This window comes from Aplysia californica, unplaced genomic scaffold, assembly GCF_000002075.1.
Source record: "Aplysia californica isolate F4 #8 unplaced genomic scaffold, AplCal3.0 scaffold00120, whole genome shotgun sequence".
Classification (NCBI taxonomy): domain Eukaryota; kingdom Metazoa; phylum Mollusca; class Gastropoda; order Aplysiida; family Aplysiidae; genus Aplysia; species Aplysia californica.
The window spans coordinates 1,222,217-1,249,953 of NW_004797390.1; the positions used below are offsets into that span (position 1 = coordinate 1,222,217).

Genomic DNA, 27,737 nt, shown 5'->3' on the forward strand with positions numbered 1-27,737 from the left:
TGAGTCCCAGAAAGGGAGGTAAAAAAAATTAGCTGACAGATCGTTTGCCTTCCTTGCTCCATCAGTTTGGAACTCTCTTCCCCAACCCTTGAGACATACGCATCTGAGTCTAAATTTAAAATATCTTTAAAGACACATTTAATGAAATCATTATGTCAGTAGATTCATGTTCAATACAATGTTTATGTAAATAACTATGTATCCATTTATGTATTTTGCGAATTGCATAGTGTATATTATTTTATTATGTATTTGTATGTGCTCATTTTGTAACGTGTGATAAGCAAGTAGATGTGTGTGCGTGATTGTGTGTGTGTGTGTGTGCGTGTGCACGTATGCGAGTGGGAAAATAGTTTGTACATGTAAAGCGCCTAAAGCTGTGTTCACACGTGAGTGGGTGTTATAGAAATGATCAGCATTGTTGTTATTATTATTCTGACCCCACGTTGTTGACCCTCAGGTCTCATGTTTTGATTTCAGTCCTCCCCCTCTTGGTGACCCTTTCGAACTTTACATTTAGTCCGACCCGTCGTGGTTGACCCATAGGACTCGTGTCTTGACTTACCTCCCATCCTTCATTGCTGATCGTTCCTGCAACCCCTCTTGGTGACCCTTTAGAAATTTACCTTGAGTCCGACCCCACGTTGTTGACCCTCAAGATTCATGTCATGACTTAACCCCAATTCCTCGTTATTGACCGCTTATAACTTTGCCTTTAGTCCGACCCCACGTTGTTGACCCTCAAGACTCATGCCTTGAATAAGCTCCAACCCATCGTTGTTGACCATAGTACTTTGCCTATAGTCCGACCCCTTGCTGTTGACCCTCAAGGTTCATTTCTTGACTTAACCCCTACCCCTCATTATTGATAATTTAAAACTTTGCCTTTAGTCCGACCCCACGTTGTTGACCCTCAGGAATCATGTCTTGACTTCCCCCAACCCCTCGTTGTTGACTGTTTATATAACTGTGCCTTTTATCCTTTTTCTCGTTGTTGACCCTCTGGGTGACATTTTAGAATTTGACCTTCAATCCAACCCCACGTTGTTGACCCTATTGACTAAGCTCTGACCCCTCGTTGTTGACCATTTATGATTTTTCTTTTAGTCGCACCCCATGTTGCTGACCCTCAGGACTCATGTCTTGACTTTGGTCTGCCCCCTCTGGGTGACCCTTTAGTATTTTACCTTTAGTCCACCCCATGTTGTTGACCCTCAAGATTCATGTCTTGACTTAACCCCTACCCCTCATTATTGATAATTTATAACTTTTTCTTTAATCCGACTCCATGTTGTTGACCCTCAAGATTCATGTCTTGACTAAGCTCCAATCCCTTTTGGTTTACCATTTATAACTTTGCCTTTTGTCCGACCCCACATTGTAGACCAATTGTGTCGATAGTGCCGTAAAACATCTACCCAATCAAATCAATCAATCAACATTGTAGACCCTCAGGACTCATGTCTTGACTGACCTCCAACCCCTAATATTGATCATTTAGTCCGACCCCACGTTGTTGACCCTCAAGATTCATGTCTTGACTTAACCCCTACCCCTTGTTATTGATAATTTATAACTCTGCCTTTAGTCCGACCCCATGTTGTTTACCCTCAGGAGGATTCGTGTCTTGACTTAGCCTCTATCCCTCGTTGTTGACTGTTTATAAATTTACCTTTAGTCCAACCCCACGTTGTTGACCCTCAGGACTCATGTCTTGACTTACCTCCAACTCCTAATGTTGATTTTTTTTGTCCAACCCCACGTTGTTGACCCTCAAGACTCATGTCTTGACTTAGCTCCAATCCCTCTTTGTAGACAATTTATAACTTTTTCTGTTGTCCGACCCCACGCTGTTGACCCTCAAGACTCATGTCTTGACTTAGCTCCAATCCCTCTTTGTAGACAATTTATAACTTTTTCTTTAGTCCGACCCCACTTTGTTGACCCTCAAGACTCATGTCTTAGCCTCGATGCCTTGTTATTGACCATTTATAAATTTAACTTTAGTCCGATCCTTCGTTGTTGACCCTCAGGACTCATGTCCTGACTTCAGTCCGGCCCTGCTTGGTGACCTTTTACTAACTTTTAGAAATTTACCGTTTGTCCGACCCCATGTTGTTGACCCTTTATTAATTATTCATGTCTTGAATTAACTCCGACCCCTCGTTGTTGACTCTTAGGCCTCATATAATGACTTACATCTGGCCGCTTATTGTTGACCCCTCAGAACACTTTTTAGTTTGTCTGAGGGAGAAGTTTCAGTGACAGCGGCATGATTGAAGGCGTAAAAAGATTGTCTGAACTGTCATTGATATTATTATGTACTAGGTATGTCAGTTTACCTGTCTTTTTGGACTTTTCAGAACTGTGCAGAGCTCCTTTTGTGCGGGCAGCAGAAAAACATGTTTAATAAATTTACTGTGTGGAATTTATCTTACTAGTTATTTGTTTGTATTAAACGCAGGTATTCATGTTCATTCCTCTTTTTATCATGAGTGATTGGAGAGCGCCCCTAGAAGTAGGTCATATGAACAAAACTGAATCGAGAGTGCCGTAAAACACCTACTCAAACAAACAAACAAACAAACAAATAGTAGGTCCAACTTCTTTCCTTTCCTCTGCCATTTCTTTCTGTCTGTCTTACTTTTTCTCTCATCTGAATCGAAGTTATTTTGTTTCAAAAGGCTTCTCTTCACTCAAAGTCCCTTTTCAGTTTTCATGATCATTTTCATTGCCATCATCGGATGTTACTTGGGGTGTTTTTTAAAACTCTTTATCTCTTCTTGGCTATTCCCAATTAATAACACTGTATGTCAAAAGTAATTGCTCATTTTTGCATGCACGTTGTACCTCGGGGTCATATTATTCATATATATATATACGGTCATATTATTTATATATATATACGAGATAAAGTGGAAGACTATATATGTATATATATATATATAGGTCTTCCACTTTATCTTGTGCTTTCTTTTTATTCATGTTTAATTAGATGTAGGCCTACCAGAGTCGCGTGTAGAAGTTAGGCTCTTTGCCTTGGCACTCAGTAGACTTGAGTTTGATTTTTGAATGGAAAGAGTTTTTAAAAATCTTGTATCTTGTATCTTGTTCTGTCTGCTGGGATACTGTATTCCTGTGTCCTCGTTGGCCATGATTGACAGGCAGGAGCAGCACAGCCTGCCTCATAAATGATCAATGTCAAGCAGATGGGGGTGTTGAACATTAACATTTACGAGATATAAGGTGTCTTTGCTGTAGCGATAAGGTATTTTGCAATGGCACACACGCTTTCTCTCTTTGTCTGTCTGTCTCTCTGTCTGTACGTCTGTCACTGTCTCTCTTTCTCTCTCTGTATCACTCTCTCTCACACACACTCCCTCCCTCCCCCCCACACACATACGTACACATTCACACACATACACACACACGCACAGACACTCATGCTGAATCATACCTCACTGTGAGACTCAAAGTGCGGACTGCGAGTGTTGTCTCTTTTTCGGGGGATGGGAGAGAGAGCCTATTGGCTATTCTCAGCCGGTGTGCATTTACCGTGATACCAATGTGAACAAACGCGAGAGAGAGAGAGAGAGAGAGCGAGAGAGCGAGAGAGTGAGAGAGTGAGAGAATGAGAGAGAATGAGAATATGACGGTGACGTTGAACAGGTGTCTCTGCAATCGAAATAGATTGTTTGCTCTATTGTTTTACCCCCAGTGGGTCGGGGGATATAAATAGACCCACTGCTTCGTCTGCAGAAGGTGCAACCCCCTCAAAGTAGTCAAAGGCGGAGTGTCGCACACGGACCCCAACCCTCTGGGATCCGTGTGCGACACTTACTTTGGTGTATCTTCCTCTTCTCCTTCCTTCTTTCTTTCTTTCTTCTTCTATCTTTTCTCCCACCGCTGACCTCAAGTGCAGTAAAAAGAGAGGTCACCCATCCCACAGAGTGGGCGCCTCGTTGAACGTGAGGTGCGACCCGTGCGGAGGGAAACCGGGTACCTGGCGGTTGAGGTGAGATCAGTCCACGGGCTGTCCCTTGCCAACACACCTCTTTGGCCCAGGTTTTCCTCTTAGACGGGAGGGTGGCACGACCCATGCCACTCAATCGGTTGAGAGCTGAAACCCCATTAAGCCCTGGGTCAATCTCGACGGAAGGGTCTTGTACTTTCTCGTTGAGAGTATAGCTCCGGGGTAGCCCTGGCACAGCTCTGGTTATCCGAGCAATGTGTCCCCGTGGCGGGCGGGGAGCCCCGGAGTCGAATCAACCATAAATTTCATACGGAATTTAAATTTTTTTAAAAGACCCTTCCCCAGCCAGCTCCCAACGTTAACAAAAAGTCTCGGCTCGCGGAAGCAAAAATTCAAAATCAGGAAAAAGGACCTTTACGTCTGCCTCTTTTCTCCCTTCTCCCAGGGAGCTTCCGAAGCAGCCTTGCGTGGCCATCAGCTGCAAAGCAGACACACGGAAGAAGATCACTGATCTGAATCTGTTCAAGACGGGAGATGCACTACGACAGGTTCTGGGATACATTCCTACGAATGTCCAGAAGCTGTCATCTGGTGTACTCCTCGTCAAGTGCGCAACTGAAGACGAAGTGACCAAACTCCTGGATACCACAACCTTCGGCGGTGTTCTATGTGGGTCAGAGCGCTACCAGATAATTAACTGCTCGAAGGGCGTCGTCCGCAGCCATGAACTGAAAGGCTGCTCCATGGAAGAAATTGTGGAGCACTGTGAGGGAGTGGTCGGAGCCCGCCGGATTACTACTACTCGACGTACGACCCTATGTGCCGAACCCTCTGCGCTGTTTCAAGTGTCAGAAGTTCGGCCATAGCCAGTCACGGTGCCGTCAAGAAGCCGTGTGTCCTCGTTGTGGCAAGATCGGTCATCCTGAGAAGGAATGCAAGGCTAGTCCTTGTTGCCCCAATTGCCACGGCCAGCACACAGCTTTCAGCAAGGAGTGCCCGACTTGGCTCCAAGAACACGCCATCCAAGAATACAAGGCGCGAAATGGCTGCTCCTTCCAGGAGGCCCGTAAGGTTGTCTGCCCGCCAATCATAACCCCAGTCATTGGCCGGTCGTATTCAAAGGCAGCCCAGGTGGTCACGAGGTCGGCAGGTAATTCTACTGCCGACCTCCCAAAGCCCGCGGTCAACAGGCAAATCTCTGTGCCTAAGAACAAAAAGGCCTCCTCCAAATCTCCCACTAGACCGCGGTCCAATCCAGGACGGCAACCTAGAAAACACTCTACCTCCCCCGCAAGGAGGAGTCAAAGTGTTTCTTCAAAGTCGGGGCCTTCGAGCTCCAAAATAAAAACTAAAAAATCATACTGGCGGTCTTGCAATGGAATGCCGGCGGAATCCGACCTTCCATTGCAGAAATGCAACACATACTGGCCACACTGTGCCCACTTGTGGTCTGTATACAAGAAACAAAATTCGTCCCAGCTTCAACCATAGATAGACTGAAGAGGATTTACTGCATATCATCACATTCACATGGAGAACCAGATTGCTTCCGGTGGTACCACCATCTACACTGACAACAACACACTCCACAGACAAGTACATCTTAAGACGACCATCCAGGCTATTGCCGTACGGGTCACCCTGCACAGACCAATCACGATCTGCTCAGTTTATATCCCACCAAATTACCCTCTCAAAATAACCCAACTAAATGACTTAAAGGCTCAGCTTCCAAAACCCTTTATTTTGCTAGGTGATTTCAAAGCCCACAGCCCCCTTTGGGGAGACAAACCTACAGACCAGAAAGGAAAAATAATAAATTTTTTATAAAATTTCAAAATAACATCTGTCTCTTAAATGACAAGTCCCCAACTTACAGAAACAGAGCCACTTATAGCACTTCATCCCTTGACCTCACCTTTTGTACCCCTGACCTAGTCCCAGATCTTGAGTGGTCTGTGCTGAATGATCGTCGTACGGACCATTTCCCAATTCTTCTAAAAAACAATAGGCTCCGAAACGACCCGACCCCAGAACGTTTCAACTTCAAAAAAGCAGACTGGTTTGCCAATCAATGCTCCCAGATTCTGAACCCCACTTTCGACCACAACTACAATAAATTCCACGAAAAGCTTTTAAAAATATGCCAAAAACACATACCAAAAATAAAAACAAAACCCCGGAGGAACAAGATCTGGTTCTCTTGGGAATGCGAGGATGCAGTAAAGAAAAAGAAGGCAGCGTATCGAAAAGCCGCCAACAACATCACCACAGAAAACAAGATACATTATTTAAAGGCTCGAGCTGAGGTACGTAGGGAGAGCAAAAGACAATCATTAAAAAAATACACCTCCAAAATCAGCAGCCAGACACCACTCAACCAAGTTTTCAAATTTGCTAACAAATTCTTGGGTAGACGCAGACACCATTCGGCACGTCCAGAGGCTGGTTGGAACCACAGCTGAAACACAAGTAGACATCGCAAACACAATAGCCACAATGGTTAGAGATATACAGTATAACACGGATAGGTCGAACACGGAAGAATTGAAATCACGCATCCGTCAAACTGTGCCTACGGTCCCATTTTTTCTTTCTTCTTTATCTTTGTAAGACACCATATCTCTCGAACTACGGATCCCCCGAACTATCAAGGCCAGTTCAAACGAATTCGAGCTATCCGTGTTATACCATATAAGTATTTCTTCAGTTTCTAACAGGAGCCAAAGTCAAGATATATGTGGTGAAGTTAAATTTTACTTACCGTAAGAATATTTACAAAACAAAACAGACAGAAAAACAAGACAAAACCTTGAACGACAGTGCTATGATTCTCTACATTTATTTATGTAATAAACCCAACAATTTATAATCATCTCTTTCTCTTCCCTCTGGTCTTCTTGTTTCCACCACCTGTCCTTCCACCCGATGCCTTTTTGCCCAGGCCAAGAGCTTTCTTTCCTTTTGCCTTCTTAGGAGTCTTTCTGCTCTGTTTTTCTCTTGACCTGAGGATGAGAACAAATACGAAAACATGGATGGATTATTTTTAATTTTAGTTTTAGTAGAGGTTTTACGGCGTTTGCAACTGCATAAGGTCATATGAGCGCCAAGGGGTGGATGTCAACAGGGAAGTCCTTACAGGGACTCAGACTTACTCAGCTCACCTTTCTAGCTTCAACAGCACAAAGTCTGCTCCGACAATCAAGGCACCCCGGAAATAACGGGTCACAAGAGTGTGACAAACATACAAAAGAAGCAGAGGAAAAAAGACCATATAGGATTAGGAAAGAAAAAGCAGCAATTCTCTGTTGCAGTTCAAGTACAGTTATGAGCATGACATCGATGAATCGGCCCATATTTACAATTCTACTGTGGATAAGAACAGGTTAATGTCCCCCCTTTGGGAATGGCCTACGGACCCTTCAGTCAGTAGCACCGCCTCGGGGGGGTATGGATTATTTTGACACAAACATGATCAACAAATTTCTCAAACTGCCACTGTTGGTCAGAAGGGCTTTCATTTGTTAACTTGCCCAGCTTGTCTTTGATAAGGGTGAGTTACAACATGGGAACAGAAGAGTGTATTCTTTCCTTTGAATTCCATCAGGGCTAGGGGACCGTATAAAAGGAATTAAGAGGGGTTTAAAATAATGGTAAGTTACCATTGAAGCTCTTTATATCTTCCATGTGCTTAGCACAAGACAGAACCCCTTTATCTGACTTTGAGTACAGGATAGCACACAATACATTGTATTATACAAGCATGACAGCAGCATTTCACTTTACTACAGGAAAAAAGCAAGCTAGGCAGACAGTAACAAGAGAGATAAAGAAAAGTAAGCCACCCACTCATCAGCCAGTCTAGCGGGTGGACAACCCTTGTCAAATAAAATCTTTGAAGCACATAGTATATAGAAAGATGGCAGAACATGAAAATCTTTTGGTTATGTACAGGACGAATTTCAGGCCAAATCAAGAAAGATAAATAAAAGTTTGACAAATGGGTCCAAATTTTCCATGAATTACAATTATTTTATTATGTATAATTTGTACTTTAATTTTGTGAAGCGTGTTGAGCTGCACGCACATAGAAGTAGGCATTGTAAAAATGAATTAACTCTTTAAACCCTGAGTTTTTTCCACCGTTTCACTGAGTTTTTTCTACAGTCGCCTAAATCTGGTGCACCCTGTCTCATTATAACCCCAAAAGCTTGCTTCCAACATCTATTTTAAATGGTGGAATCAAAGGCTTACTAAAGAACTTGGTTCAGGAATAGTTCCGAAAAACAAGCAAAAACTAGCAATAAATGAAACAAAACAGTTGTCACTAGTATCAGGCACTCCCAGCGTCCGATCGGGAACAGGGTTATTACTGCCGGAAGGGTTCAAAGAGTTAAATCCCCCATCACATGTTAACAATGGTGTTGGTTTCACGGTCGCCTAGATTTGTAGATTTGTGCTTTTGACATTCACATTTAAATCTACCAGTGTTAGGATCAGCCAATTTATGTTAACCGAGAGGCCACTCCACTGCTTTCGCTCCGCCCTGGTCCACTCTCATAATAACTTTACTGAGACCAAACTTTGCAGAATGCCAGCAAGCTGTTGTGTAGTGTGTAATCTCTGTTAAAGAGGAAAAACTTTCATGCAAGAAGTTAACACATCCTTCACCTCCGCTTATACTTATAAAGAAGTCATTGGCTCACTCATATTCTGTCCGCTAGACTGAACACAAAACACTGCCAGGATTTGAGGACAATTTAGGATGGTCATTTTTTATGAGTGCATACTACTGTTGTACCTAGTCTCAGACATAAGACATAAAAAGTGACTCAAAGCTTAAACCATGAAAAGGAACTTATTGTTTGTCCGAGTAAAAAGCAGCACATTGACACAAAAATGGTCATTTAGTGCTGGGAAAATGTAAGAGAGACAGACAGAAACAAAAGAGGTAAAGTAAAACAAAGAACTTAAAACTGAAGAATGCTGCTATACAAAATAAAGAAACACCAAAATCATTCCATTTGAAAAACCATTTCAGCAACTACTGTACATAAAGTCCCAAACACTCCCTTCAAGAAATGAAAATGACAGGCCATTTTACAGCTATTCAGGCACCAATGTAATTTGTAAGAGGTCCACATGTACAAAACTTACGCAGTCTGCTCTTCTTGTCTCAGTGCTCTGTTTGTAGCTTTAGCCATGTCAATTTTGGGCAGCTTTTTAGCATTTGTTTCAATCAGGTTGAGCTGCTTCTCCTTCTCAGATTTCAGATTGCCAATTGATGGTTCAAACTGTAGATGTAGAAGAAAAACATACACATGTAGCACCAATCTCAGCAACAACCCCCCAAATTAATAGAAAACTATACATTTTACACAATTCCAAAACAATGATTGCAATAGAAATAAGAAATGAACAAACAAAAAAGTGGAACACAAATGAAAAACTTTGAAATAAAACTTTTTCAAAGATAGTCCTCATAGTCATACATTTGAACAGTCCAAAATGTGTCTTTTTTATCATTATCCTTTACAAACACTAAGCACTTGAAATTCTACAATGGAAGCTCTTGAGTCTATACACAATTTGTTTCTTGTCGCTTGCCAATATAATTGGCCAGATTTCACAAAAGGAAGGAGCCCCAGCCCAATAAAAGGGCGTAAATATCAAATCTTCAAGAACTCAAAAGATAATAATTAACAAATGTATTTATATAGCGCATATCCACACTCTTTACAATTATTATTATCCCAGCAGACCCTATGGCAGATGTCAATGAAGGCATCGAGGGAAATACAGTCGAACCTGCTCTGACTGCCAGCTGCCCAAGACAATCAACAGTATAAATGACCACTCCCCTCCCCCCTTCCTTTTGCTTTTTATTAAAATATTATAGTAACACTGTCCAGGACGTCCGCTTTTCTCCTTGGGCGTATTGGGAAATTGCAACTGCAGTTTAATATTTTTACCAAAGCATAATGAATCTCAAACGACAATTTCCTCAACAAATATTTACAAGACTTACTAGAACCTTCAGTATGCTAAGATTATTAAATTATAGATTGGGTTAAGTAGAAACTCAAAACCATAAACATAGACACATGATCCACTCTGCTGAAAGATATTGCTTCATTTATGGCTCATTTATCTCCAAAATAGACAAATTTTGTTACTGGACAGCCAATGGAACCTGAAACAATTTAATAAGCATAATATGCAACCTAATTTATCTCATTGTATGATAAGAAAAAGAAAAGAGCATAAACGATAATTAATACGGTAAACTAAGAACTGCGAAAATAACACCCACAATAGACAAAGGAAAGTAACAATAACAAAGCCAACATACTTTCCGTTTCTTGCCCGTGAACCTTGAAGGTTTTTCCTTGGGAAGCCTGTCTGTAAACTTTCCAATAGATGCTGTCGACTTGTGCGCCACAGCTAGGGCCTTTGACAGCTGATCCTTTGACGGTTTCTCCGTGGGGGTGAGACCCACTCCAGGAACTGATAAGTACAGGAAAAAAACAAGAAAATGCAACAAAATTCTGAGGCAGGACTGCTGAAAACATAAACTGATCATTTTTTAGAGAAGAGTTTTTAAAAAAATGAAAGAAAAAAAACCGGACTTCTTCATTTGGAAACTACACTTTTTCACTAAGGAAAGGGGTGCACAGAATAGAATCAAAAGCAGACAAAACAAACTGAAAAAGTCCGAACTTACCTTTACTTTTCTGTGATCTTGCAATGTTCCTCAATCGCTGAAGTTCATTCTTTGCAACTCTCTCTTTCTTTGCATTCTTTCTCTTGGCAAACTGATCTTCCATAGGATCTATTCCAAGACAAAAGAAAAATATTACATAAGACTTCTGGAAATGGAAAGGCATTGATTTTGTAAAAAAACCCAACCAATTCTGAGCCCAGAAAAGAGAAAGCGACACCATTTTGAACACGATTGGCAAGGGAGCACTTAAAGCGTTACCACAATAAATTTATTACAAGCTTTATTAGCAATGTCCAAATTGATCCCAACTTTTCCATTTCTTTTTTCAATGTTCAAACTCAAGACACATCTTTTTGAGTGAGAATCAAACGCGGCAGATTTTGAGGACGCTTTAGTATTAGTAAGAGTTTTAAAGCACTTGCAACACAGTATGGCCATATAAGTGCCGAAGATTAGAGGTGTGTTACAAGAGAGTAACAAACACAAAAAAGAAGGAGGGGATCAGGACGATAGACGTTGATAGGAATGAAGGAGCAAACCACACCAGAGCACCCACCAACCACCCACATTTGAGGACGTTACGTAAAAAAAAAAAAAAAACAAAACAAAAAAACCCCCAACCAAACAAAAAACTCCTCACCCTAAAAAAATGCAAGTAAAGATAATCACAGACTGTTCCATAATGAGAATACTAAAAGTGTCTGCTTTTTAATCAACAGAGAAAACAGGATACCAAGAAAAACATTCAAAACCGCAGGGAAATAAAAATGTCAACAAAAATCATTGGAACAGGAAGAAACAATAAAGGAGTTTCAATTCAGTCAGTAACCAGAGAAGACTATTGAGATAGAAAACCATACAATAACATCCTGTGCACTGTGCTTTACTGACCTGCATTGTCTGGAACCTCAATGGCCCATTCCTGTGTATCATCATTCGCCCTTTTGTAACCCCAGCGTGGTTTGTATTCCTGAAAACACAAAAGCAAACAACAGGTTAAAACACTACATCAATTTCTAAAACATTCTCAGATGCACAAATCTAAGGCTTTTTTTGTTTTGTGGTAAGTGTTTTACCGCGCTTGCAACTGCATAAGGTCATATGAGCGCGCAGGACACATTAAATTTTTTCAGTAGGTAGGAGATTTTGAATTTTGCGCGGGTGGCGGCCGAAGCCTACTCTTATCGATTTTAGACCACCAAGGGATCTTTAACGTGTGCAACTTGCACACACGCTCTCCGAGATTTTTCTCCCTTGTCCGTAAAGGCTAGGTGTAGATCTTTCCTACCAGAAGATCAGGGGTGTGGCTGAAAGACAGCAGTCAGAAGGAGATAAGGAGTAGCAGTAGAAAGAGTCAGGAGCCTAGAAGAGGGGGCAAAGGAGGTGGGGGTAGAAAGAGGAGAAGAAAACAGATGACAGAACATTGCTAGAGAGCAGGAATGGAGGTGAAAACATACAATTTTCGAGAAGAAAATTTATGTCGCTACCCGGATTCGAACTCAGGACCTTTGAATGAGAGGCCAACACCTTAACCTCTAGGCCGCGAGAGCTCCCAATTTATGACTTGTTTCTCAAAACAAATACAAAAGTAAATATAACAAAACTAAGAGGATAGTATCGTAATTATAGCTACTCACAATTTCTTAAGAAAAGTAAAAGCTGATTTGGAACTTAGTCAAGAGAATAAGGAGATAACTCATAAAAACATATTTGATGTTTAAAATAGAAATTTAAAAAAAAAGTGTAAAGTTGAAATGGATTATATGAATATAATTAAGAATGCCTACCTGAGATAATTCATCCCAGACCATCCTTGATTTCTTCTTGTTCAAGATACCTTTGGACTTGGCATATTCTTGCCACTTCGTCAGTGGCTTTTTCTTGGGCACCTGTAAAGAGACATTTAGAAATCATTTTTTTTTCCTTCTAAATGTAGTTTGCTTTTTTTTTAAAGCTCCAATTGACACAATTGAGATCATTTGGGAGGCAGGATCCCAACCCTGCTTGTCAGGGCCTACATGGGCTGAGAGGGATAAAATATCCGTGCAGAAAGACAGAGATATTCAATAAAGGAATTCTCCATACTCAGGAGTCACTCTTGGGTCTCCTGCGTAGACAGTAAAGCACCTTACTGCTACACCAGACACCAGTAAACATTTTGAAAACAGCCCTGTAACTGATATACTTCAATCTGTGTGCAAGGGTATGATATATATGATGATTCCAGTCAATTGGCACAGGAGGCATTGATGAAAACAGCCCTGTAACTGATATACTTCAATCTGTGGGCAAGGGTATGATATATATGATGATTCCAGTCAATTGGCACAGGAGGCATTGATGAAAACAGCCCTGTAACTGATATACTTCAATCTGTGTGCAAGGGTATGATAATATGATGATTCCAGTCAATTGGCACAGGAGGCATTGATGAAAACAGCCCTGTAACTGATATACTTCAATCTGTGGGCAAAGGTATGATAATATGATGATTCCAGTCAATTGGCACAGGAAACATTGATGAAAACAGCCCTGTAACTGATATACTTCAATCTGTGTGCAAAGGTATGATAATATGATGATTCCAGTCAATTGGCACAGGAGGCATTGATGAAAACAGCCCTGTAACTGATATACTTCAATCTGTGTGCAAAGGTATGATAATATGATGATTCCAGTCAATTGGCACAGGAAACATTGATGAAAACAGCCCTGTAACTGATATACTTCAATCTGTGTGCAAGGGTATGATAATATGATGATTCCAGTCAATTGGCACAGGAAACATTGATGAAAACAGCCCTGTAACAGATATACTTCAATCTGTGTGCAAGGTTATGATAATATGATGATTCCAGACAATTGGCACAGGAAACATTGATGAACTCACTCCCTTACTATTGTCCACTGAAATAATTGAAAGGAACTAACCATTTGCTAAATAATATCTACATATGATACAGCTATCAAATTCTCTACTACAAATAACAATCTCCATAGTCATATGAAAAAGAGAAAACCAGCACACCAATATAACTTTTCAGTATCCCAAATCCATAAAGACTACTGCTATACTGTTGAGTCACATTCACATCATTTTTACAACTAAAACCCTTGTAGCTGCATTATTAATTGTCATGACCTTTGTCATGAGTGTAGGGAAATAAAATTGTATTCTACATATAAAATATCCTTTACATTTGAGATGGAACAGATAACCAGTTAAAGAACAATGTTTAAATCCAAGACAAGAATATTGGAAATTTCCCACGATGCCCCGCAATTCATATAATTCGACTACAATTTTCTTTAAAAAATGTTAAGAACTAGCAAAAATAACTCTTGAAAGCTTGAACATTTCAAGTGAAAACTCGGTACTGGTACATATTCTAAGTGACATAGGAACAGTAAAAACATCCAACATTTACCGGTTTTTCTCTTGGGAGCCATGTCTTAGGTTCAGGTAACTGAAAAAAAGTAAGACAAAATATTATTATGAAAGCTTTTAAAGCCTGCAACTTAAAATGTACTTTCAGTCAAACATTGTTAAACTGTCAGTCTTTGGATGAGCATGAAGTTGGTGGTATAGTGGCGCTGACTGCATAACAGAGTTGTAATGCTGTCCTATGTTAAATAGCCTGGACTGCCTCATATCAAGGGAACTGATGCTACTATGTGATCTGTATTTGAAAAGTTTTCCTCTGATGGCAAATTACATGTATTTATAGCTGAGCCTTCTGCCTCTCTGTTTCTTCCTCTCTCTGTGTTTGGTATGTAAGTGTGTGTGTACTTAAATGGATAAAAATCATGCTCTGTAGTATCAGAGGCTACTTGTCAAACACATGTTGTCTGGAATCTACATCTTGTTCAGACCAGTAGTACAGAGTGTGAACCTAATAAGAGAAAGTATATAGTCAAAATTGCCCAAGAAAGAAAAGGAGAAAAATGGTTGTCTTAGACAGGTGGATATCTTAGGCGGGAGAGATAAAAATAAAGGACAACAAACCAATCCTTTCTTACGTCCAAACCGAAGGTGATTGCTGGCTTGGGACTACTGTAAGGCTGACTGAAATGTGTTTTTTTGTTGCTTTCTTTTAGGAAGGATAGAAAGGAAGGTTTGGGTTTATGTGTGTCTTTAGTGTTTGTGTGTGTGTGTGTGTGTGTGTGTGTGTGTGTGTGTCTGTGTCCATCTCTCTGTACTGTGTGTTTCCGCTGGTGTGTCTGTCTCTGCGTGTCTATGTAAGTCTGTTTATTCTATCTCAATATATCGCGACCTCAGTGCTTTCTTGTCGTAGCTCCATCTTTAAAAAGAGTTCTTAACAAAGAGTGAGCTTAAGAAGAAGTCACATTTTCAATGTTATGAAAATGAGTAGAGATCTTAAACTCAGATGAAATGTCAACTCAGAAGAATTACACTTCGAAACAAAGGTAACGTGAAAATAACTTTACAAATAAATCTAAAACATGAGGAAATGTTACTTCAAATTAATTTTATATGCCGAGAAAGAAGGGTAATAAAAGTAAATCACACAAAAGATTCAAAATATATTGTCCAAAAATAACAGAAAATGCAGAAAGGTCAAAAAAAGAGAAAATCAAAATTCAAAGGAACTGAATATAATATACTTGCATAATTGTCAAAGTGATTTCAGAATAGAGAACTGAGAACAGGTAACTCTATTTTCGTTGAAGGAGGTTAGGAAAATGAAATATTGCAGAATCTAATTAGAAATTATTATTATATTTTGAACTAGAATTAATAGACCCATCGACTTTAATTAAAACAAAACAAAAGATTCTCACCTTCACGACATAAGCCCCTTCTACTTGCTCCACTGGAAGCTGAAGAAGAAGCAAAAGTAGAAAATAAATGCATAGTTATCAAGTTTCTGGACAGTTAAGAGCGTGCAGGTTTAACATTAGTTTAAGGTTATCTGAGAGGTCGGACATCTGAATTTTTATTTAACGCTTGTCTCCAACAGTACTGCTTTCTGGATAAAGGATAAAGTGTGATGATAACTAGATGCAAAACATGACATTTTTTAAAAAGAGAAAAGCCTCGTTAGCATTAAGGAGAGAGCTTGCCTCTGAGGTGAACTGCACTATCAGCTTCTATTTCTAAACAGAGTTTGTGGAGCTATGCTTCTTCTTCTACGGCTGGCCTTGTCCGGAGGGCGGCAGCCTGCTGCAGGCAGTCAGATATGCGACGACCTATTTTGCGTTTTGTCCGTAAATAGTGCATCTGGTCCGGGCTGGGTATTGTTTTGCAGCAGTGGTTCACAGTACAGGTCTCCGTGATGGCACTCGAATAGTGAGAGCATCGCAAGTCATCAGGACTAACACCACACGATCTCAGGCACGAGTCGTCTGGGGTAGAGCCTATCCCATCGAGGTATGACTGTTGGACAGGACTTTTCGCTACACTTTGCACCATAATAGCGACAATATTCTTCTTTGTCTTCTGGAGAGGCTCTTCTCCTTGTCCCGCTCCGGTGGTGGTTTTACCTTTCCTCTAACAGAATCCTGGACTTGAGTGCACTCCAATAACACGTAATGAATGTCCATGCTGAAGCCAGATCTATTTTTACATTTGCTTGGAGGTCCAAATGCTACGGGCCTATGCTTCGAGGATGACTTGGGAATGCATCTCAGGACTGCTGAGGATTGCCCAATTAATAAAGAAAGGCTGCAGGGAGGTGCATGTACAATAGATAGTGCTGGGCGGTACCAGAAAAATTGATCTCCTATACTTTACGGGCGCTAGACCTTGAAAATGCAAAAAAAAAACAGTACTGAAGACATTGGAGACACCCCCCCCCCCCCCCAGCTACTTGCTCCGGTTTAGACCCAGTCTCTACGACTAAAATATTTTGGACAAAATGATCAAACATTGCTTACGGATTTCCATGTTGAAAATATAAAAAAAAAGGACAGAGAAAGGAAATTTAAATCTACTTTGAAAAAAACCCAACAACGCTACACCACTTTCCAGATTTGTTCTTTGTTTTTCTCTTTAAAAAAAAAAAATCAATTTTTACGAACGGTTTTGTCAAATGAATTATTATATAAATGATTTTATTCAAATTTCAAAACAAAACTAAATAAAGATTGAACCTACCTGCCACAATGAGTTAAATAGACATTGTGTCGCATCTCTCGTGCTTGACAAAAGTATTTCCTCTGTTCTTTTTCTGTAATAACAAAAAGGAAATAAAATGTCCTTGAACAAAATTAGTGGAGTGATGCTATGAATGCACACATTTCATAACTTGACAAATAAAAAAACACAACAAACAAACCTTATCTAGACATATACATGATCAATTTCGCATACACGCTATTGCTTCGTACTACATACGTCTTCTTGTGTTCTAGCAGTGTATAGGTCACAACCGCAACCACCACCCTTTACTTCCTCTTCTCACTTATTTTATTTTTCCCAGAGGCAGAGGGTGTCACTGGCTTGTGACTTTCCTCTCAGACTCAGTCTATCTTGCATACAGAGAGGAGTCAGGGAGAAAAGGCAGTGTTAAAATTGTGACAGAGTGACGCTGTGACAACTCAGGCAGCATTAATCGCAACAGAGGGAACACAGAGCTCTTTTATGTTGATGATTACAATCTAACATCATCTAGATCTCTACCATTTCCGCTTCGCTTCCCAATGTGGTGGTCCTAGTATCTAATCTCCGCCTGACAAGGAAGGCTTTCTAGAGCAGGCATTCAAATCTTACGATGAATTCGATAAAGCTTTTGCTAAATTTAAAAATGAAAATTTTGTTGCCTTTAGGAAGAAATCATCTGAAACAGTTGAAAAGGCGAACCTAAAGTTTGTGGCAAAAATCCACAAAGACTTTCTGTACAGTAGAGTTGACTTTATCTGTACACGTACACATTATAGACAGCCCAAATATTGAGGCAAGAAATATTACAATAACTGAATGATTATTCTCACCCGGGGTGAGAAAAACTGGATATTATTCTCACCCGGGTTGAAAATAAAATGGATACTATTGGTGAGAATAACGACAGCCTACTATTCTCACCCGGTTATTTCGTTTCCGCCCTTTTTATTTCATTTCGGGCAATAGGACCCCTGCTGTCACTGGAGTCACTAAGTGCTCCAGGCGACAAAACTCGTCACACTCTCTCACTCCGCTGAGTGCCCGAAGCGACTAAAATCGCCAACGGGCGGGCCAGCTCTCGAGCGCAGGGGGTGACTATTGTGATAATTGTCGATTTGGGGGAAAACCTTAAAATCTTTTGGGCAAATAGCGTCACCTTTTATTGCTATTTATTATTGGTTCTGTAATGGAAAATTTTACTCTTGAATGGTTTAACCAATCAAAATTAAGAAAAAAATAAGCCTAGGGTTCTGTTAGGGATAACACGTTTTTTGTGTTGTTCAAATTATGCCAATAACATTACAATGACAAACTATTACTAACATTATTTAATTAAACAGCTTTCAGTTTTAGATTTAGGCTATTATTTTTGATAACATATTACTCTGGCAACAGAATTCCTTTCTGAATGAATTCAGAATATACACTTATCTAGGGTTTTGGTGAAGATTGCATGCATACTGATACTCTCATGATTTTTTTCAATGAAAAAATTTAACAATCCCCGCGGCAGCCTAGAAAAATCGGCCAGCGCTCTGGGGCAAGTCACGAACAGTCACTTTTACAATTCACGTGCAGGTCTACCCGTTCTCAACACCCAGGTAGGCCTAAGAATAAAAATCCATTGCATTCTCAGACCGGGTGAAAATAATAATTTATTTGGCCACCTCTATTCTCACCCGGGGTGAGAATAGTGCAGGCGAGTCTTTTGGCTATTCTCACCCGGTGCGCGTTCACTGTTATAGCCTAGATCTAGGCCAACAAATTTTGCGTTCACCCTAAACCACAGAATTCTACACTGTGATAACAGAAAAATTGTAGAATTCTGTGCAGTGAACAAACGTTCCATTACAACTGTAGCCTACTAAAAGCGTACAATTTTGTCTGTGGGCAGTGCAGAGAGAGAGAGAGAGAGAGAGAGAGAGAAAGAGAGGAGTAGCGCGAGAACTTCCGGTCAAAACAAAATGGCGACCCGTGTAGTTCGGCTCGATTCGAAAAGTTAAATAGCCGTAGCATCTTTGTAGACAACCAAATTAATTTACTTTTGTGTTTTAACATCATTTTTTAACTTTGTTTTGGTCAATTTGATCGTCCACACCGATAGACAGTATTCAGAAAGAGACAGAGAGAGAGAGAGAGAGAGGGGAGGAGTAGATATTGCGAGAACTTCCGGGCAAAACAAAATGGCAACCCGCGTAGTTCGGCTCGATTCAAAAAGTGAAATAGCTATGGCATCTTTGAAGACGATCAAATTAGCTTACTTTTGTGCTATAACGTAATTTTTTCTTGGCTTTTATCAATTTGATCATCCACACCGATAGACAGTATTCCAAAATGAGGAAAAGCAGGTCTTGTTTCGCACCGGGTGAGAATAGCCTACGCTGGCAAGTCTCACCCGGGGTGAGATGTAGATCGTTTTTCTATTCTCACCCCGGATGAGAATAGCCACTTCCCGCGTATAAAGGCCACAAGCATGTGCGGTGTGCGTTTTTGTGAGTGAGTGTTACGTGTATGTGTGTGTCTGTGTATTTGTATGTATCTGTGTGTGTGTTTGTTATTCTTTTTAACTTCTTTCTCTATTACATTATTTCTTCGGAGTGTCTACGTACACGGTAACCGGGCACCTAGTCTCAGTATCTACATGACACGGTAACTGGGCACCTAGTCTCACCTAGTCTTAGTATTTATGTACACGGTAACCAGAATGAAAATAAATCAATATGTGTCCCGTGCTTGTCACTTGCTGAAAAAATAAGTCAAGCGTCTTGTCGGGCTCGCCATCGTGACAGGTCAGTGAACCTGTGCATCACATTGTTTGTGAGTACCGGTTGGGGTTACCAAAGTGGTAAGATTGTACTTTACCGGACCACCGATCGGAACTACTTTCGCTGTGGCGCCCCTGGTGCCTAGTGGCCCGCTGTTCCTCGTGTCCGAGCTCCCCTACTCAGTGACTACTCACTCTCCTACTCAGTTTTCTACGTCCTCCCTCTTCAACTGCCAGCAATCGACTGCCGTCTCTTACCGGGTTTTTCAGTCATCACGACTGTGCCACTGTGCCCTTTGACCCATGACCCTGACACCTTGAGGCTAATTGGTCAATCTAATCACGTGGTCCACTATTCTTATTTGCTCGCGACTCTGCTGGCTTGGCCTAGGCCCTAGGCCTACTCCTGGTCCGGCAAAGTACAATGGAGGGCTAGAGATGGGCACGAGAGCTCATTTGCATAATTGCAACCCCATTGGCCCTGCTCGCGACTTATCATGCTATTGTTTATATGTGTGTGTGTGAGTGTTTTTAAATTTATTGTTGCCAGGGGGGGCAAGCCCCCCCCCCCCCACCCCACTGCTGGTATGATACACGGTGGTCCACCAAAGTTAAATCCCCTGCCCACTCTCAACCACCACCACCTCTCGCTCACCTCGCCTCGCCAGTCGCCGCTGACTTCGCTAGTCGCCCGCGGAACTACCTTTTGTCCGCACGCAGAGTACTATGAGTGCGTAGTTAGGCTAGGCGTGCGTAGTAATCACGGGCCGAGACGGGTGGTCCGGTAAAGTACAATCCAGCCGATAATTTTTTTTTTTAAAGGTACAGTCGGGGGAGGGGTGGGGAAGAAGGCAACACCGGATGACAAAAACTGAACTTGGGAGTTCTGAACTGTGCAGTTACCGTGTACGTGACACCAGAGAGTATTTAATTTTAATTATATAAGTCTCTGGTGACACTGAGACTACATGCCCTGTTGCCGGTTACCGTGTACCTAGACATTCCCTTATTTCTTTGTCACAAATTCACTCTGCGGCAATTAACGCCGCATTAGTTGTAACTCACAGTCACAGGGTCACTCCGTCGCAATTAAGTAGGAGGACTTCCGTAACAAGAGACCACTATGACATGAGATAGTATAGATAAGAACAGATGGATAAGGGGTAGGGTTAGGTTTCTTCCTTATTCATATCATGTGTTTGTTGGGTGGTTGCTCGTTATGGAAGTCCTTCCGCAATTAACGCTACCGAGAGAAAAGGGTAACTTCTGACTGAGCAGGTCCATGACACAAGTTGTAACAGGTAAGGTTTAACTCTTCCCTTAACTTTTAACTCTAAGAAGAGTCTGACAAGTTCTAAACTTCAAGTCAAGTGTCACTGTTAATATTAGTGTTAGTGTTACACTGAGACAGTGTACTTTCAGTGTCAGTCGAGAAGTCTACTGCTGTCTTAATCTTGTTTGAGTTTGAGTATTGAGTTAGAGAGTTAGATATAGATATATCTATCTAGAAATCTAGATCTAGATCTCTAGTCATAGTCTAGTCTGGAGGCTTGCGTTTGAGGGCATTCAAACCTACCTGAATTCTTTAGTGTCGACTTTGTTTTCATTGACTGCTAGTAAATTGCCTTCATCCAGTTCAATTAATTCAGCACTATCCACTTGAATGGTCTTAAATTTACTGTCATCTGTTGTTGACAGAATACTGTCAACAACACTTTGTGTGGCAGCCATGCTGTAAAAACAAACGAGGTCTAAAAAAGCGAAACCGGAAGTGAAAAGATGAAACAGGAACATACATCACTCAAGAGGATTGGACATTCAGCCAATCAACATAAGGTTTATAAATATGTATAAGAAAGCTGGGTAGGACTAGTATCTGTTTTACTTTTCCAGTTCAGTAATTATAAAAGGTACCATTCCATTTTTAAAATTTAGTTACAATACACTGATTGTAAGTAAACAGCTATTTTTAGACCAATTTACTAGCATTTTATACAAACGCACTTTGGAAAAACCAGTATATTATTTTTCACATTAATCCAACCCAGAAATTATAATGGTAATGTTCGCTGTCTGCTTCCACTTCCTGGTATGGGCTGCTCTTCCCGATTATCCTGATACTCGACACAGTCCCGGGCCTCTCCGTGATTGTTATTGTAGTTTGTTGTCATTTACTCATTTTAGGATTTCAGCATGGTTGTTAAGGACGTGTGATTTCTGTGGATTAGTGTATGCAAGATGTTTAAGAAGGAGAACTTGCGAAAGAACTTCCTCCGAGTGAAGCAGAATATAGATCAAAATCTTGGAAGGTGAGTGATCACACCCACTCCCACTCCCACAGTCCACAGCAGGCAGGCCAGTCCCAAGTCCCTGCTATTCTGTGCTATGTCTATGGCTCCCTTTTTTCTTCTGTTCACTTGTTGAAGTTGTGGCTCTTCTGTGTTCTGTCTCTGCGACTGAAACACGCGCGTGTCTAACTTAACCATCACGACTCTACAGCCTTACATCAGGCCTCTAGGCTGGATTAGATAGATCTAGATCTAGATCTAGCTAGATATCTAGATCTAGAATCTAGATTTTCTAGGCCTAGATCTACTTCTTTCTTATTAAATTATAATTTAGGAAATTCTAGTTGGGCCTATAGAGTGTCTTTAGCTGTAGCCTGTTTTTAGCTTATATTTATATCCTACACATGGCACTCCTGTACAATTGCGGTCCTGTTTGGGGACACTTGTTTTGACGCCACCAACGATTACTTCTGGTTCTAAACGATTACTTTTTGGTGCGCGTGCCGATAGGCCTAGATCTATGGAGAGATAGCCAATTGAAGCTATTGCAAAACATCAAATTATGATCAAATTCAGGGGCATGCCCCCCTGAAACCCCCCTGGCCTTGAAAATGGCCCTTGAAAATACAAGTGAAAGTTTACTGCTCATAGGTCATAGGCTAGATCGACTGGTAAAACATCGATACCAAAAATATATTTAAATCTGTATGCCCTATCGTTATCCAGAGTAGCCTAGTCTTTGCTTGTGTGATTTAGTTACTAGATCTAGCGGGACCGCAGTTTTACAGGAGTGCCCTACTCATACCTTACTCCCTACTCACAACTCACTGCACAAACTTATGAAGACTGTAGACCACAGTCTCAGTCTGTAGACCGTAGGTGGATGCTGATTTCTCTGATATAGATCTATATATATTTATATATATTCCTCTATTTGAATTCCAGAATGATCGATGACAATGATGATAGAAATAGATCTGCCTTCTAAAGTGTCTTATGACCATAGGACAACCGTGATGTGTGTTAATGATTGAATTGCAACAGAGAGATTATGTTGAGTAAAGTATTTATCAGTAAAGTAAACTAAATGAAAGGCCGTCGTTATTCGGACTTGAGTCCGAATAACATTTTTTCATCTTCGGACTCGAGTCCGAATAAAAAAATTTCTTATTCGGACTCGAGTCCGAATATGGAAAAATGTTATTCGGACTCGGGTCCGGAAAAAAGGAAGTGTCTTTGTTCTATAGATCTAACGTTCAGTGCTTCCAATTTTCCGCCATTTTTTTGTTTCCCCCACACCTTATCTGCCGATCCAATGCCCGCCGCCTCATTGATACGCCCCCCCCCCCCCCCACGTTTCCCACTTTTTTTGTTAGAAAAAGGTAAAATTGAAGACCACCTGGCCCCTGCATATTATGAGCTGTGTAAAAAAAAAAACAAGACCGATTCGTTCAAATACACAAGCCTGTGTCATATCGATTGTTTACCAAGAAAAAATTGTTGTTGGCTTGTGTTAGAGGCTGAAGCATACCGGCAACTTTTGATTTCCATAGACCAGCGCACAATTCATTACGTAGATCTTAGGCTGGTTTATTATTGTAATAAAGATCAGTTCCGGGGGGGAAAAAGACGGGGGGGTTTGGGGGTTTAAAACCCGGGGCGGAAGGGGCCCCCCCCCCCCCCCCCCTCCACCCTCCCCGACACGCACACAGCCACATATGTGCAGGCCGCCCATCCGACCCCGACACACGCTAACGAGCCATCTTTAATTGCTTCTCATGACCTCTTAACAAATAAACATTTATTAGAAGCGCTCTAACTTTTCAGGCCGGCCTCAAATTCATCATAAGATTAAAACTGGGCTCCTGCACAAACCTTTTTGCCCGAAGTGATCCCGGTCTCTGCCCAGCCTGAGGTGAGTCACGAGTGAGGCAGGACAGGAAGCCGGATTCACGAGTCACAGGAAGTCGGAAGTGCTGTCATGCTGGACAAGAATCAGAGTCCGAATAACATTTTTTCATATTCGGACTCGAGTCCGAATAATCACTTCGAAATGAAAACAAATGCAGGAGGCCATGAACAGTCTATCACATATGCTAACTTCATTATTTATAATAAAAATATAAAATGATTGAATAAAACTGTCAATGTCCAGAAAACTAGTTATTTGCAACTGAGACAAAATAAAATCGAAGTTTGTACTGTAAAATGGAAAAAATGTGAACTAGAAAAGTGCTTTTTAAACAATTTATTTAATTATCTGAGCATGGGCCAAGAGTTTGAACAAAAAATAATACCTCTCAGTGTTTCATCTTCAAAATGTTCCCCTGATTACACTATGATAATGTATAAATTGGAGTAAAATTTACCTGAAGATGGCTAGTTTTCCTTTTCTATCTCGTCATTCACCTAATCCTTCACTTAGGCAGTGTTGTCTGGAAGGTGACCTAGATGTTCCCATAAAAAGGTCACACTTTCTTCGTTATTTTGGTAAAATTTTGCTATTTTGCAGCAAGTAATCCAAAGGAGGCCATGAACAGTCTCATGAAATGCAAACTTCATCATTACTGGTAGAATTTAGTTTAACCCTATCGGTATGCCCAAGCGAAGTAATCTAAAGGAGGCCATGAACAGTCCATCAACTGCACACTTCATCATTACACTGATAGAATTTAATTTAACCCTATCCGTACGCCCTGGGGTCATTTTGTACCCCCGGGGTTGTATTCTTCACATTTTAGAATACTTTACTTCTAGTGTGAAAATCTCTTTGAGGCTTTCAGTATTTTTCCCCAAAAAAAATCATTTTGACAGACTGCTATGCAAAGCGTGCGGATCGGATTATCGACTTAATTTCCTTTTTGGAAAGAGGTGGCACAGAGTTCCCCACGTCCTATGGATATGAAATGAACCTCTCTGATTGGATCATGTAAAATTCCTCCTCAACCATTTGTAGCCTAGGTCTATACTCATGGTATAGCATCATGTGGTTATTTGTGGGCATAGTCTCTTGTTAACAGGAATTTTAATAATTGATCACTTTTGTCCCTGTTTATTTTAAAGTCTTAATTTGCAAACAAAAAGGGAGGAAGCTAGACTCTGTGGGCTTGAATTTCAGTTCCTTTGTCTTGCCAAGCCATGGTGATGATACAGGGCATGGACAAGATCCTTATAATAATAAAAGTATTATATTCTCTTGCCTAATAATTCTCCTCTTCTATACTTCTCTTTCCTTCTGTTTAATTCTTAGTACATTTCATTCAAATTTTTTTGTCTGTTGGCTTCCATTTTAATATCTTTGTTAATACGTGTACACATCACATCCACTCTGTCCAAATCATTCACCTGTACAAATGTCCACTTTCTACTTGCTCCCTTGTATTTTTTTTTTGTATTCACAACGACACTAAGAGGACTGCCCACTTAAAGGTGGCTGCTTGGACAAGTTTGACTCTATAAAACTGACTTTTCCAAATTTTCATTTTTTGACTTGAATAATGTAGAGGTAGAAAGTGTTTTTACGTTCTCATTGACACAATTAAGAGATAGGACTTCCGACCCTGCCTGTCAGGGCCAACCTGGGATGAAAAGGATACAGTATCTCAGCAGAAACACTGAGATACACTCGATAAAGGATTTGTCCTAACTCAGGTCTCCCACATGAGACAGGGAAGCGACTATAGATACTATCCACAATACCACAAACGCCAGTGTTTTATAATACTTTGTTGCAATTAAATGGTTTTAGGTGGAGGTGAAGGAGAAAGAATGTTATAATTGTTAATTCCCTCAGAAACAGACAGTCTTTCAATTGTGTTATTCGATGTGATATTTTGCCTTTTGTGTATACACACAACATTGTCCAGGAAATCAATAAATACTTTTATATGAAGATAATAACACTCTAAATGTTATTTTAACTGTTGGTTTTTTTTTTATTGGTAGGTTGTAGTTTTTTTCTTTCTGTTTTGAAGGTTAGAGTGTTTTTACATGGCTTAATTTTTGTTTTATCTGTGACACATGACATGACTTTTAAAAATACTTCTTAGGGTGTGGGCACCTTGTAGGAATAATTTTATTGCATTCATCAAGCTTTAAAAATAAAAAAAACTCCTGCCTCTCAAATGTTTCAATGTATGTGTTTTTACACCCTTTTTGACTCAATTTAGATAATTTATGAAGCAGACTTCGAATCTTCTTGTCAGGGCCAAGCTGGGATGAGAGGGCTGCAACTACCAAGCAGAAAGATACCCAGTAAAAAAAAATTCAATGCTCCCCACTCTTGTCTACCGTGTGCAACTACGGAGCGCGTAAACTAAGAATGTTATCACGAAAGCCAGTATTTAAATAAGTATAAAGAGAGTGAAGAGGATACAAGAAAAATATTATCAGGAAAAAGGTACCTTGCTTCCACCATTCATTAACTCATGTTTTGAATTGCATCTCTTTACCTCACCCCTGAATTAACATTTGTAAAGATTGACAAAAACAAATAGATCTATGACCTCATGATGTGTCAAGTCTAATTTACAATAGTTTGAAAAAGCTCTGGCTCTCTGATCCTTCAGAAATAAAAAAAAAAATACATATGTACATGTAGTTCCAAGAGACCCCTGTCCCTGTTGCCTACAAATAAAATGTTGTATGAAACATTCTCTGAAATCAGACCTTGTCAAAAATGAATTGAAAAATAGATCGGATATTCCATGGTGGGCTTTTAGACCCTAGTTGTTCTTGGCGGCGGGCCATTTTTTGCTGTTTTCTTAGAGAACCATGGAGTGAATGGTTATCCTGCTCGCTAAAGATGTTCCCAGTCTTGAAATAACGCCACCTTTCCTTTTTTCTTCAAGTGTACCTCGAGTTTTACGGAGGCTTTGTTTAGGTACATTATTGCAACGTCTTCCCATCTTTTGTTTGTGGAAAGGACTGCGTCAGATTGTCATTTTTCCTTTTGCACCTTGGCTCCCCACTCCGTGTTTACTGCCGTGGTGATCTTTTGTCAATAGCAGGAATCCCAGCGCTATTTGCCGCGGTATCAACCTGTTTGTAGAGTTGCCCCCATCTGTTGTCACCGTCAAACGAAAAAGAAGCCGGCTCATAATATTGGAACGTAACTCGCAGACAGGCGGGTCAGGGCTGTGGTTGAGGGGGCAGAGTGTTCACTCTTTGTGCTAGAGCCTCTTCATGGTCGATTCTGTGACTGATCTATATATTATATTAAAATGGATATGTCAGCTATTGTTGACAATTATTCAATTATTGTGGTGTGCGCAGCGAGGTCTTTCCCGCAATCTCTACTCTAATGCTGCAAGCCATATATATAAATATATATACCCTCTGCTCATATTTTTGCCTTATGACGAGTGTGGAGCCTCTAGTAACAGTTAAGTGACATTCCAGCACGAACTGTATCTTCAGCAACAACAATGATGTTGATAAATTAATGCAGTCTTGACAAGAGACAAAGCATAGTAAAATAACAGTAATAGTGCTTTAAAAATGAGGGGGGAAAAGGGGGGGGGGGGGTTCCAATGCCATCACGACCCGGACGTCAAACCTGGAACCCTGTCATGGAAGCCGCTCGTTGGGTATCAATCTATGATTTGATGGTAAAACAGGCGCAGGGTCCCAACTTTGAAAATATTTCATACTTTTCAGAAAGTATCCCCATATTCGTTTTCACCCCCGCTGTGCGTTAAAAGACGCCCAGTCGTCCATGATGCGAGCGATGAGCTGGACATCCTCGCCGTCACGTGTTGTAGGTACACTTTAGTGGCCCGAGACGTTTTGTCTAATGCGTCCTCGATTTCCCCGGAAAACGAGACTCTCCAGAAGAGATTTTATAACGCCATAATACACCCCCC

General features: G+C 40.7%; 2 protein-coding genes across 2 annotated transcripts in view; one reads left to right on the forward strand and one right to left on the reverse strand.

The window, feature by feature from the left end:
• Positions 1–6,791: 6,791 nt before the first annotated feature.
• Positions 6,792–21,368, reverse strand: LOC101864681 (ribosome biogenesis regulatory protein homolog). The gene is made up of 10 exons (XM_005096061.3): positions 21,162–21,368; positions 16,816–16,888; positions 15,501–15,539; positions 14,126–14,164; positions 12,485–12,586; positions 11,589–11,667; positions 10,698–10,805; positions 10,326–10,480; positions 9,131–9,267; positions 6,792–6,978 (listed from the first exon to the last, which is right to left on the reverse strand). The coding sequence occupies exons 1-10, from the start codon at positions 21,314–21,316 to the stop codon at positions 6,846–6,848; spliced, it is 1,020 nt and encodes a 339-aa protein (XP_005096118.1). The 5' UTR covers positions 21,317–21,368; the 3' UTR covers positions 6,792–6,845.
• Positions 21,369–21,645: 277 nt separating this feature from the next.
• LOC101845160 (rho GTPase-activating protein 17) overlaps positions 21,646–27,737 on the forward strand; it is an 84,121-nt gene continuing 78,029 nt past the window's right edge. Inside the window, exon 1 of the mRNA XM_005096062.3 lies at positions 21,646–21,894. Within this exon, the coding sequence (XP_005096119.2) occupies positions 21,824–21,894 (71 nt within the window). The 5' untranslated portion in view covers positions 21,646–21,823. The remainder of the gene's footprint in view (positions 21,895–27,737) is intronic.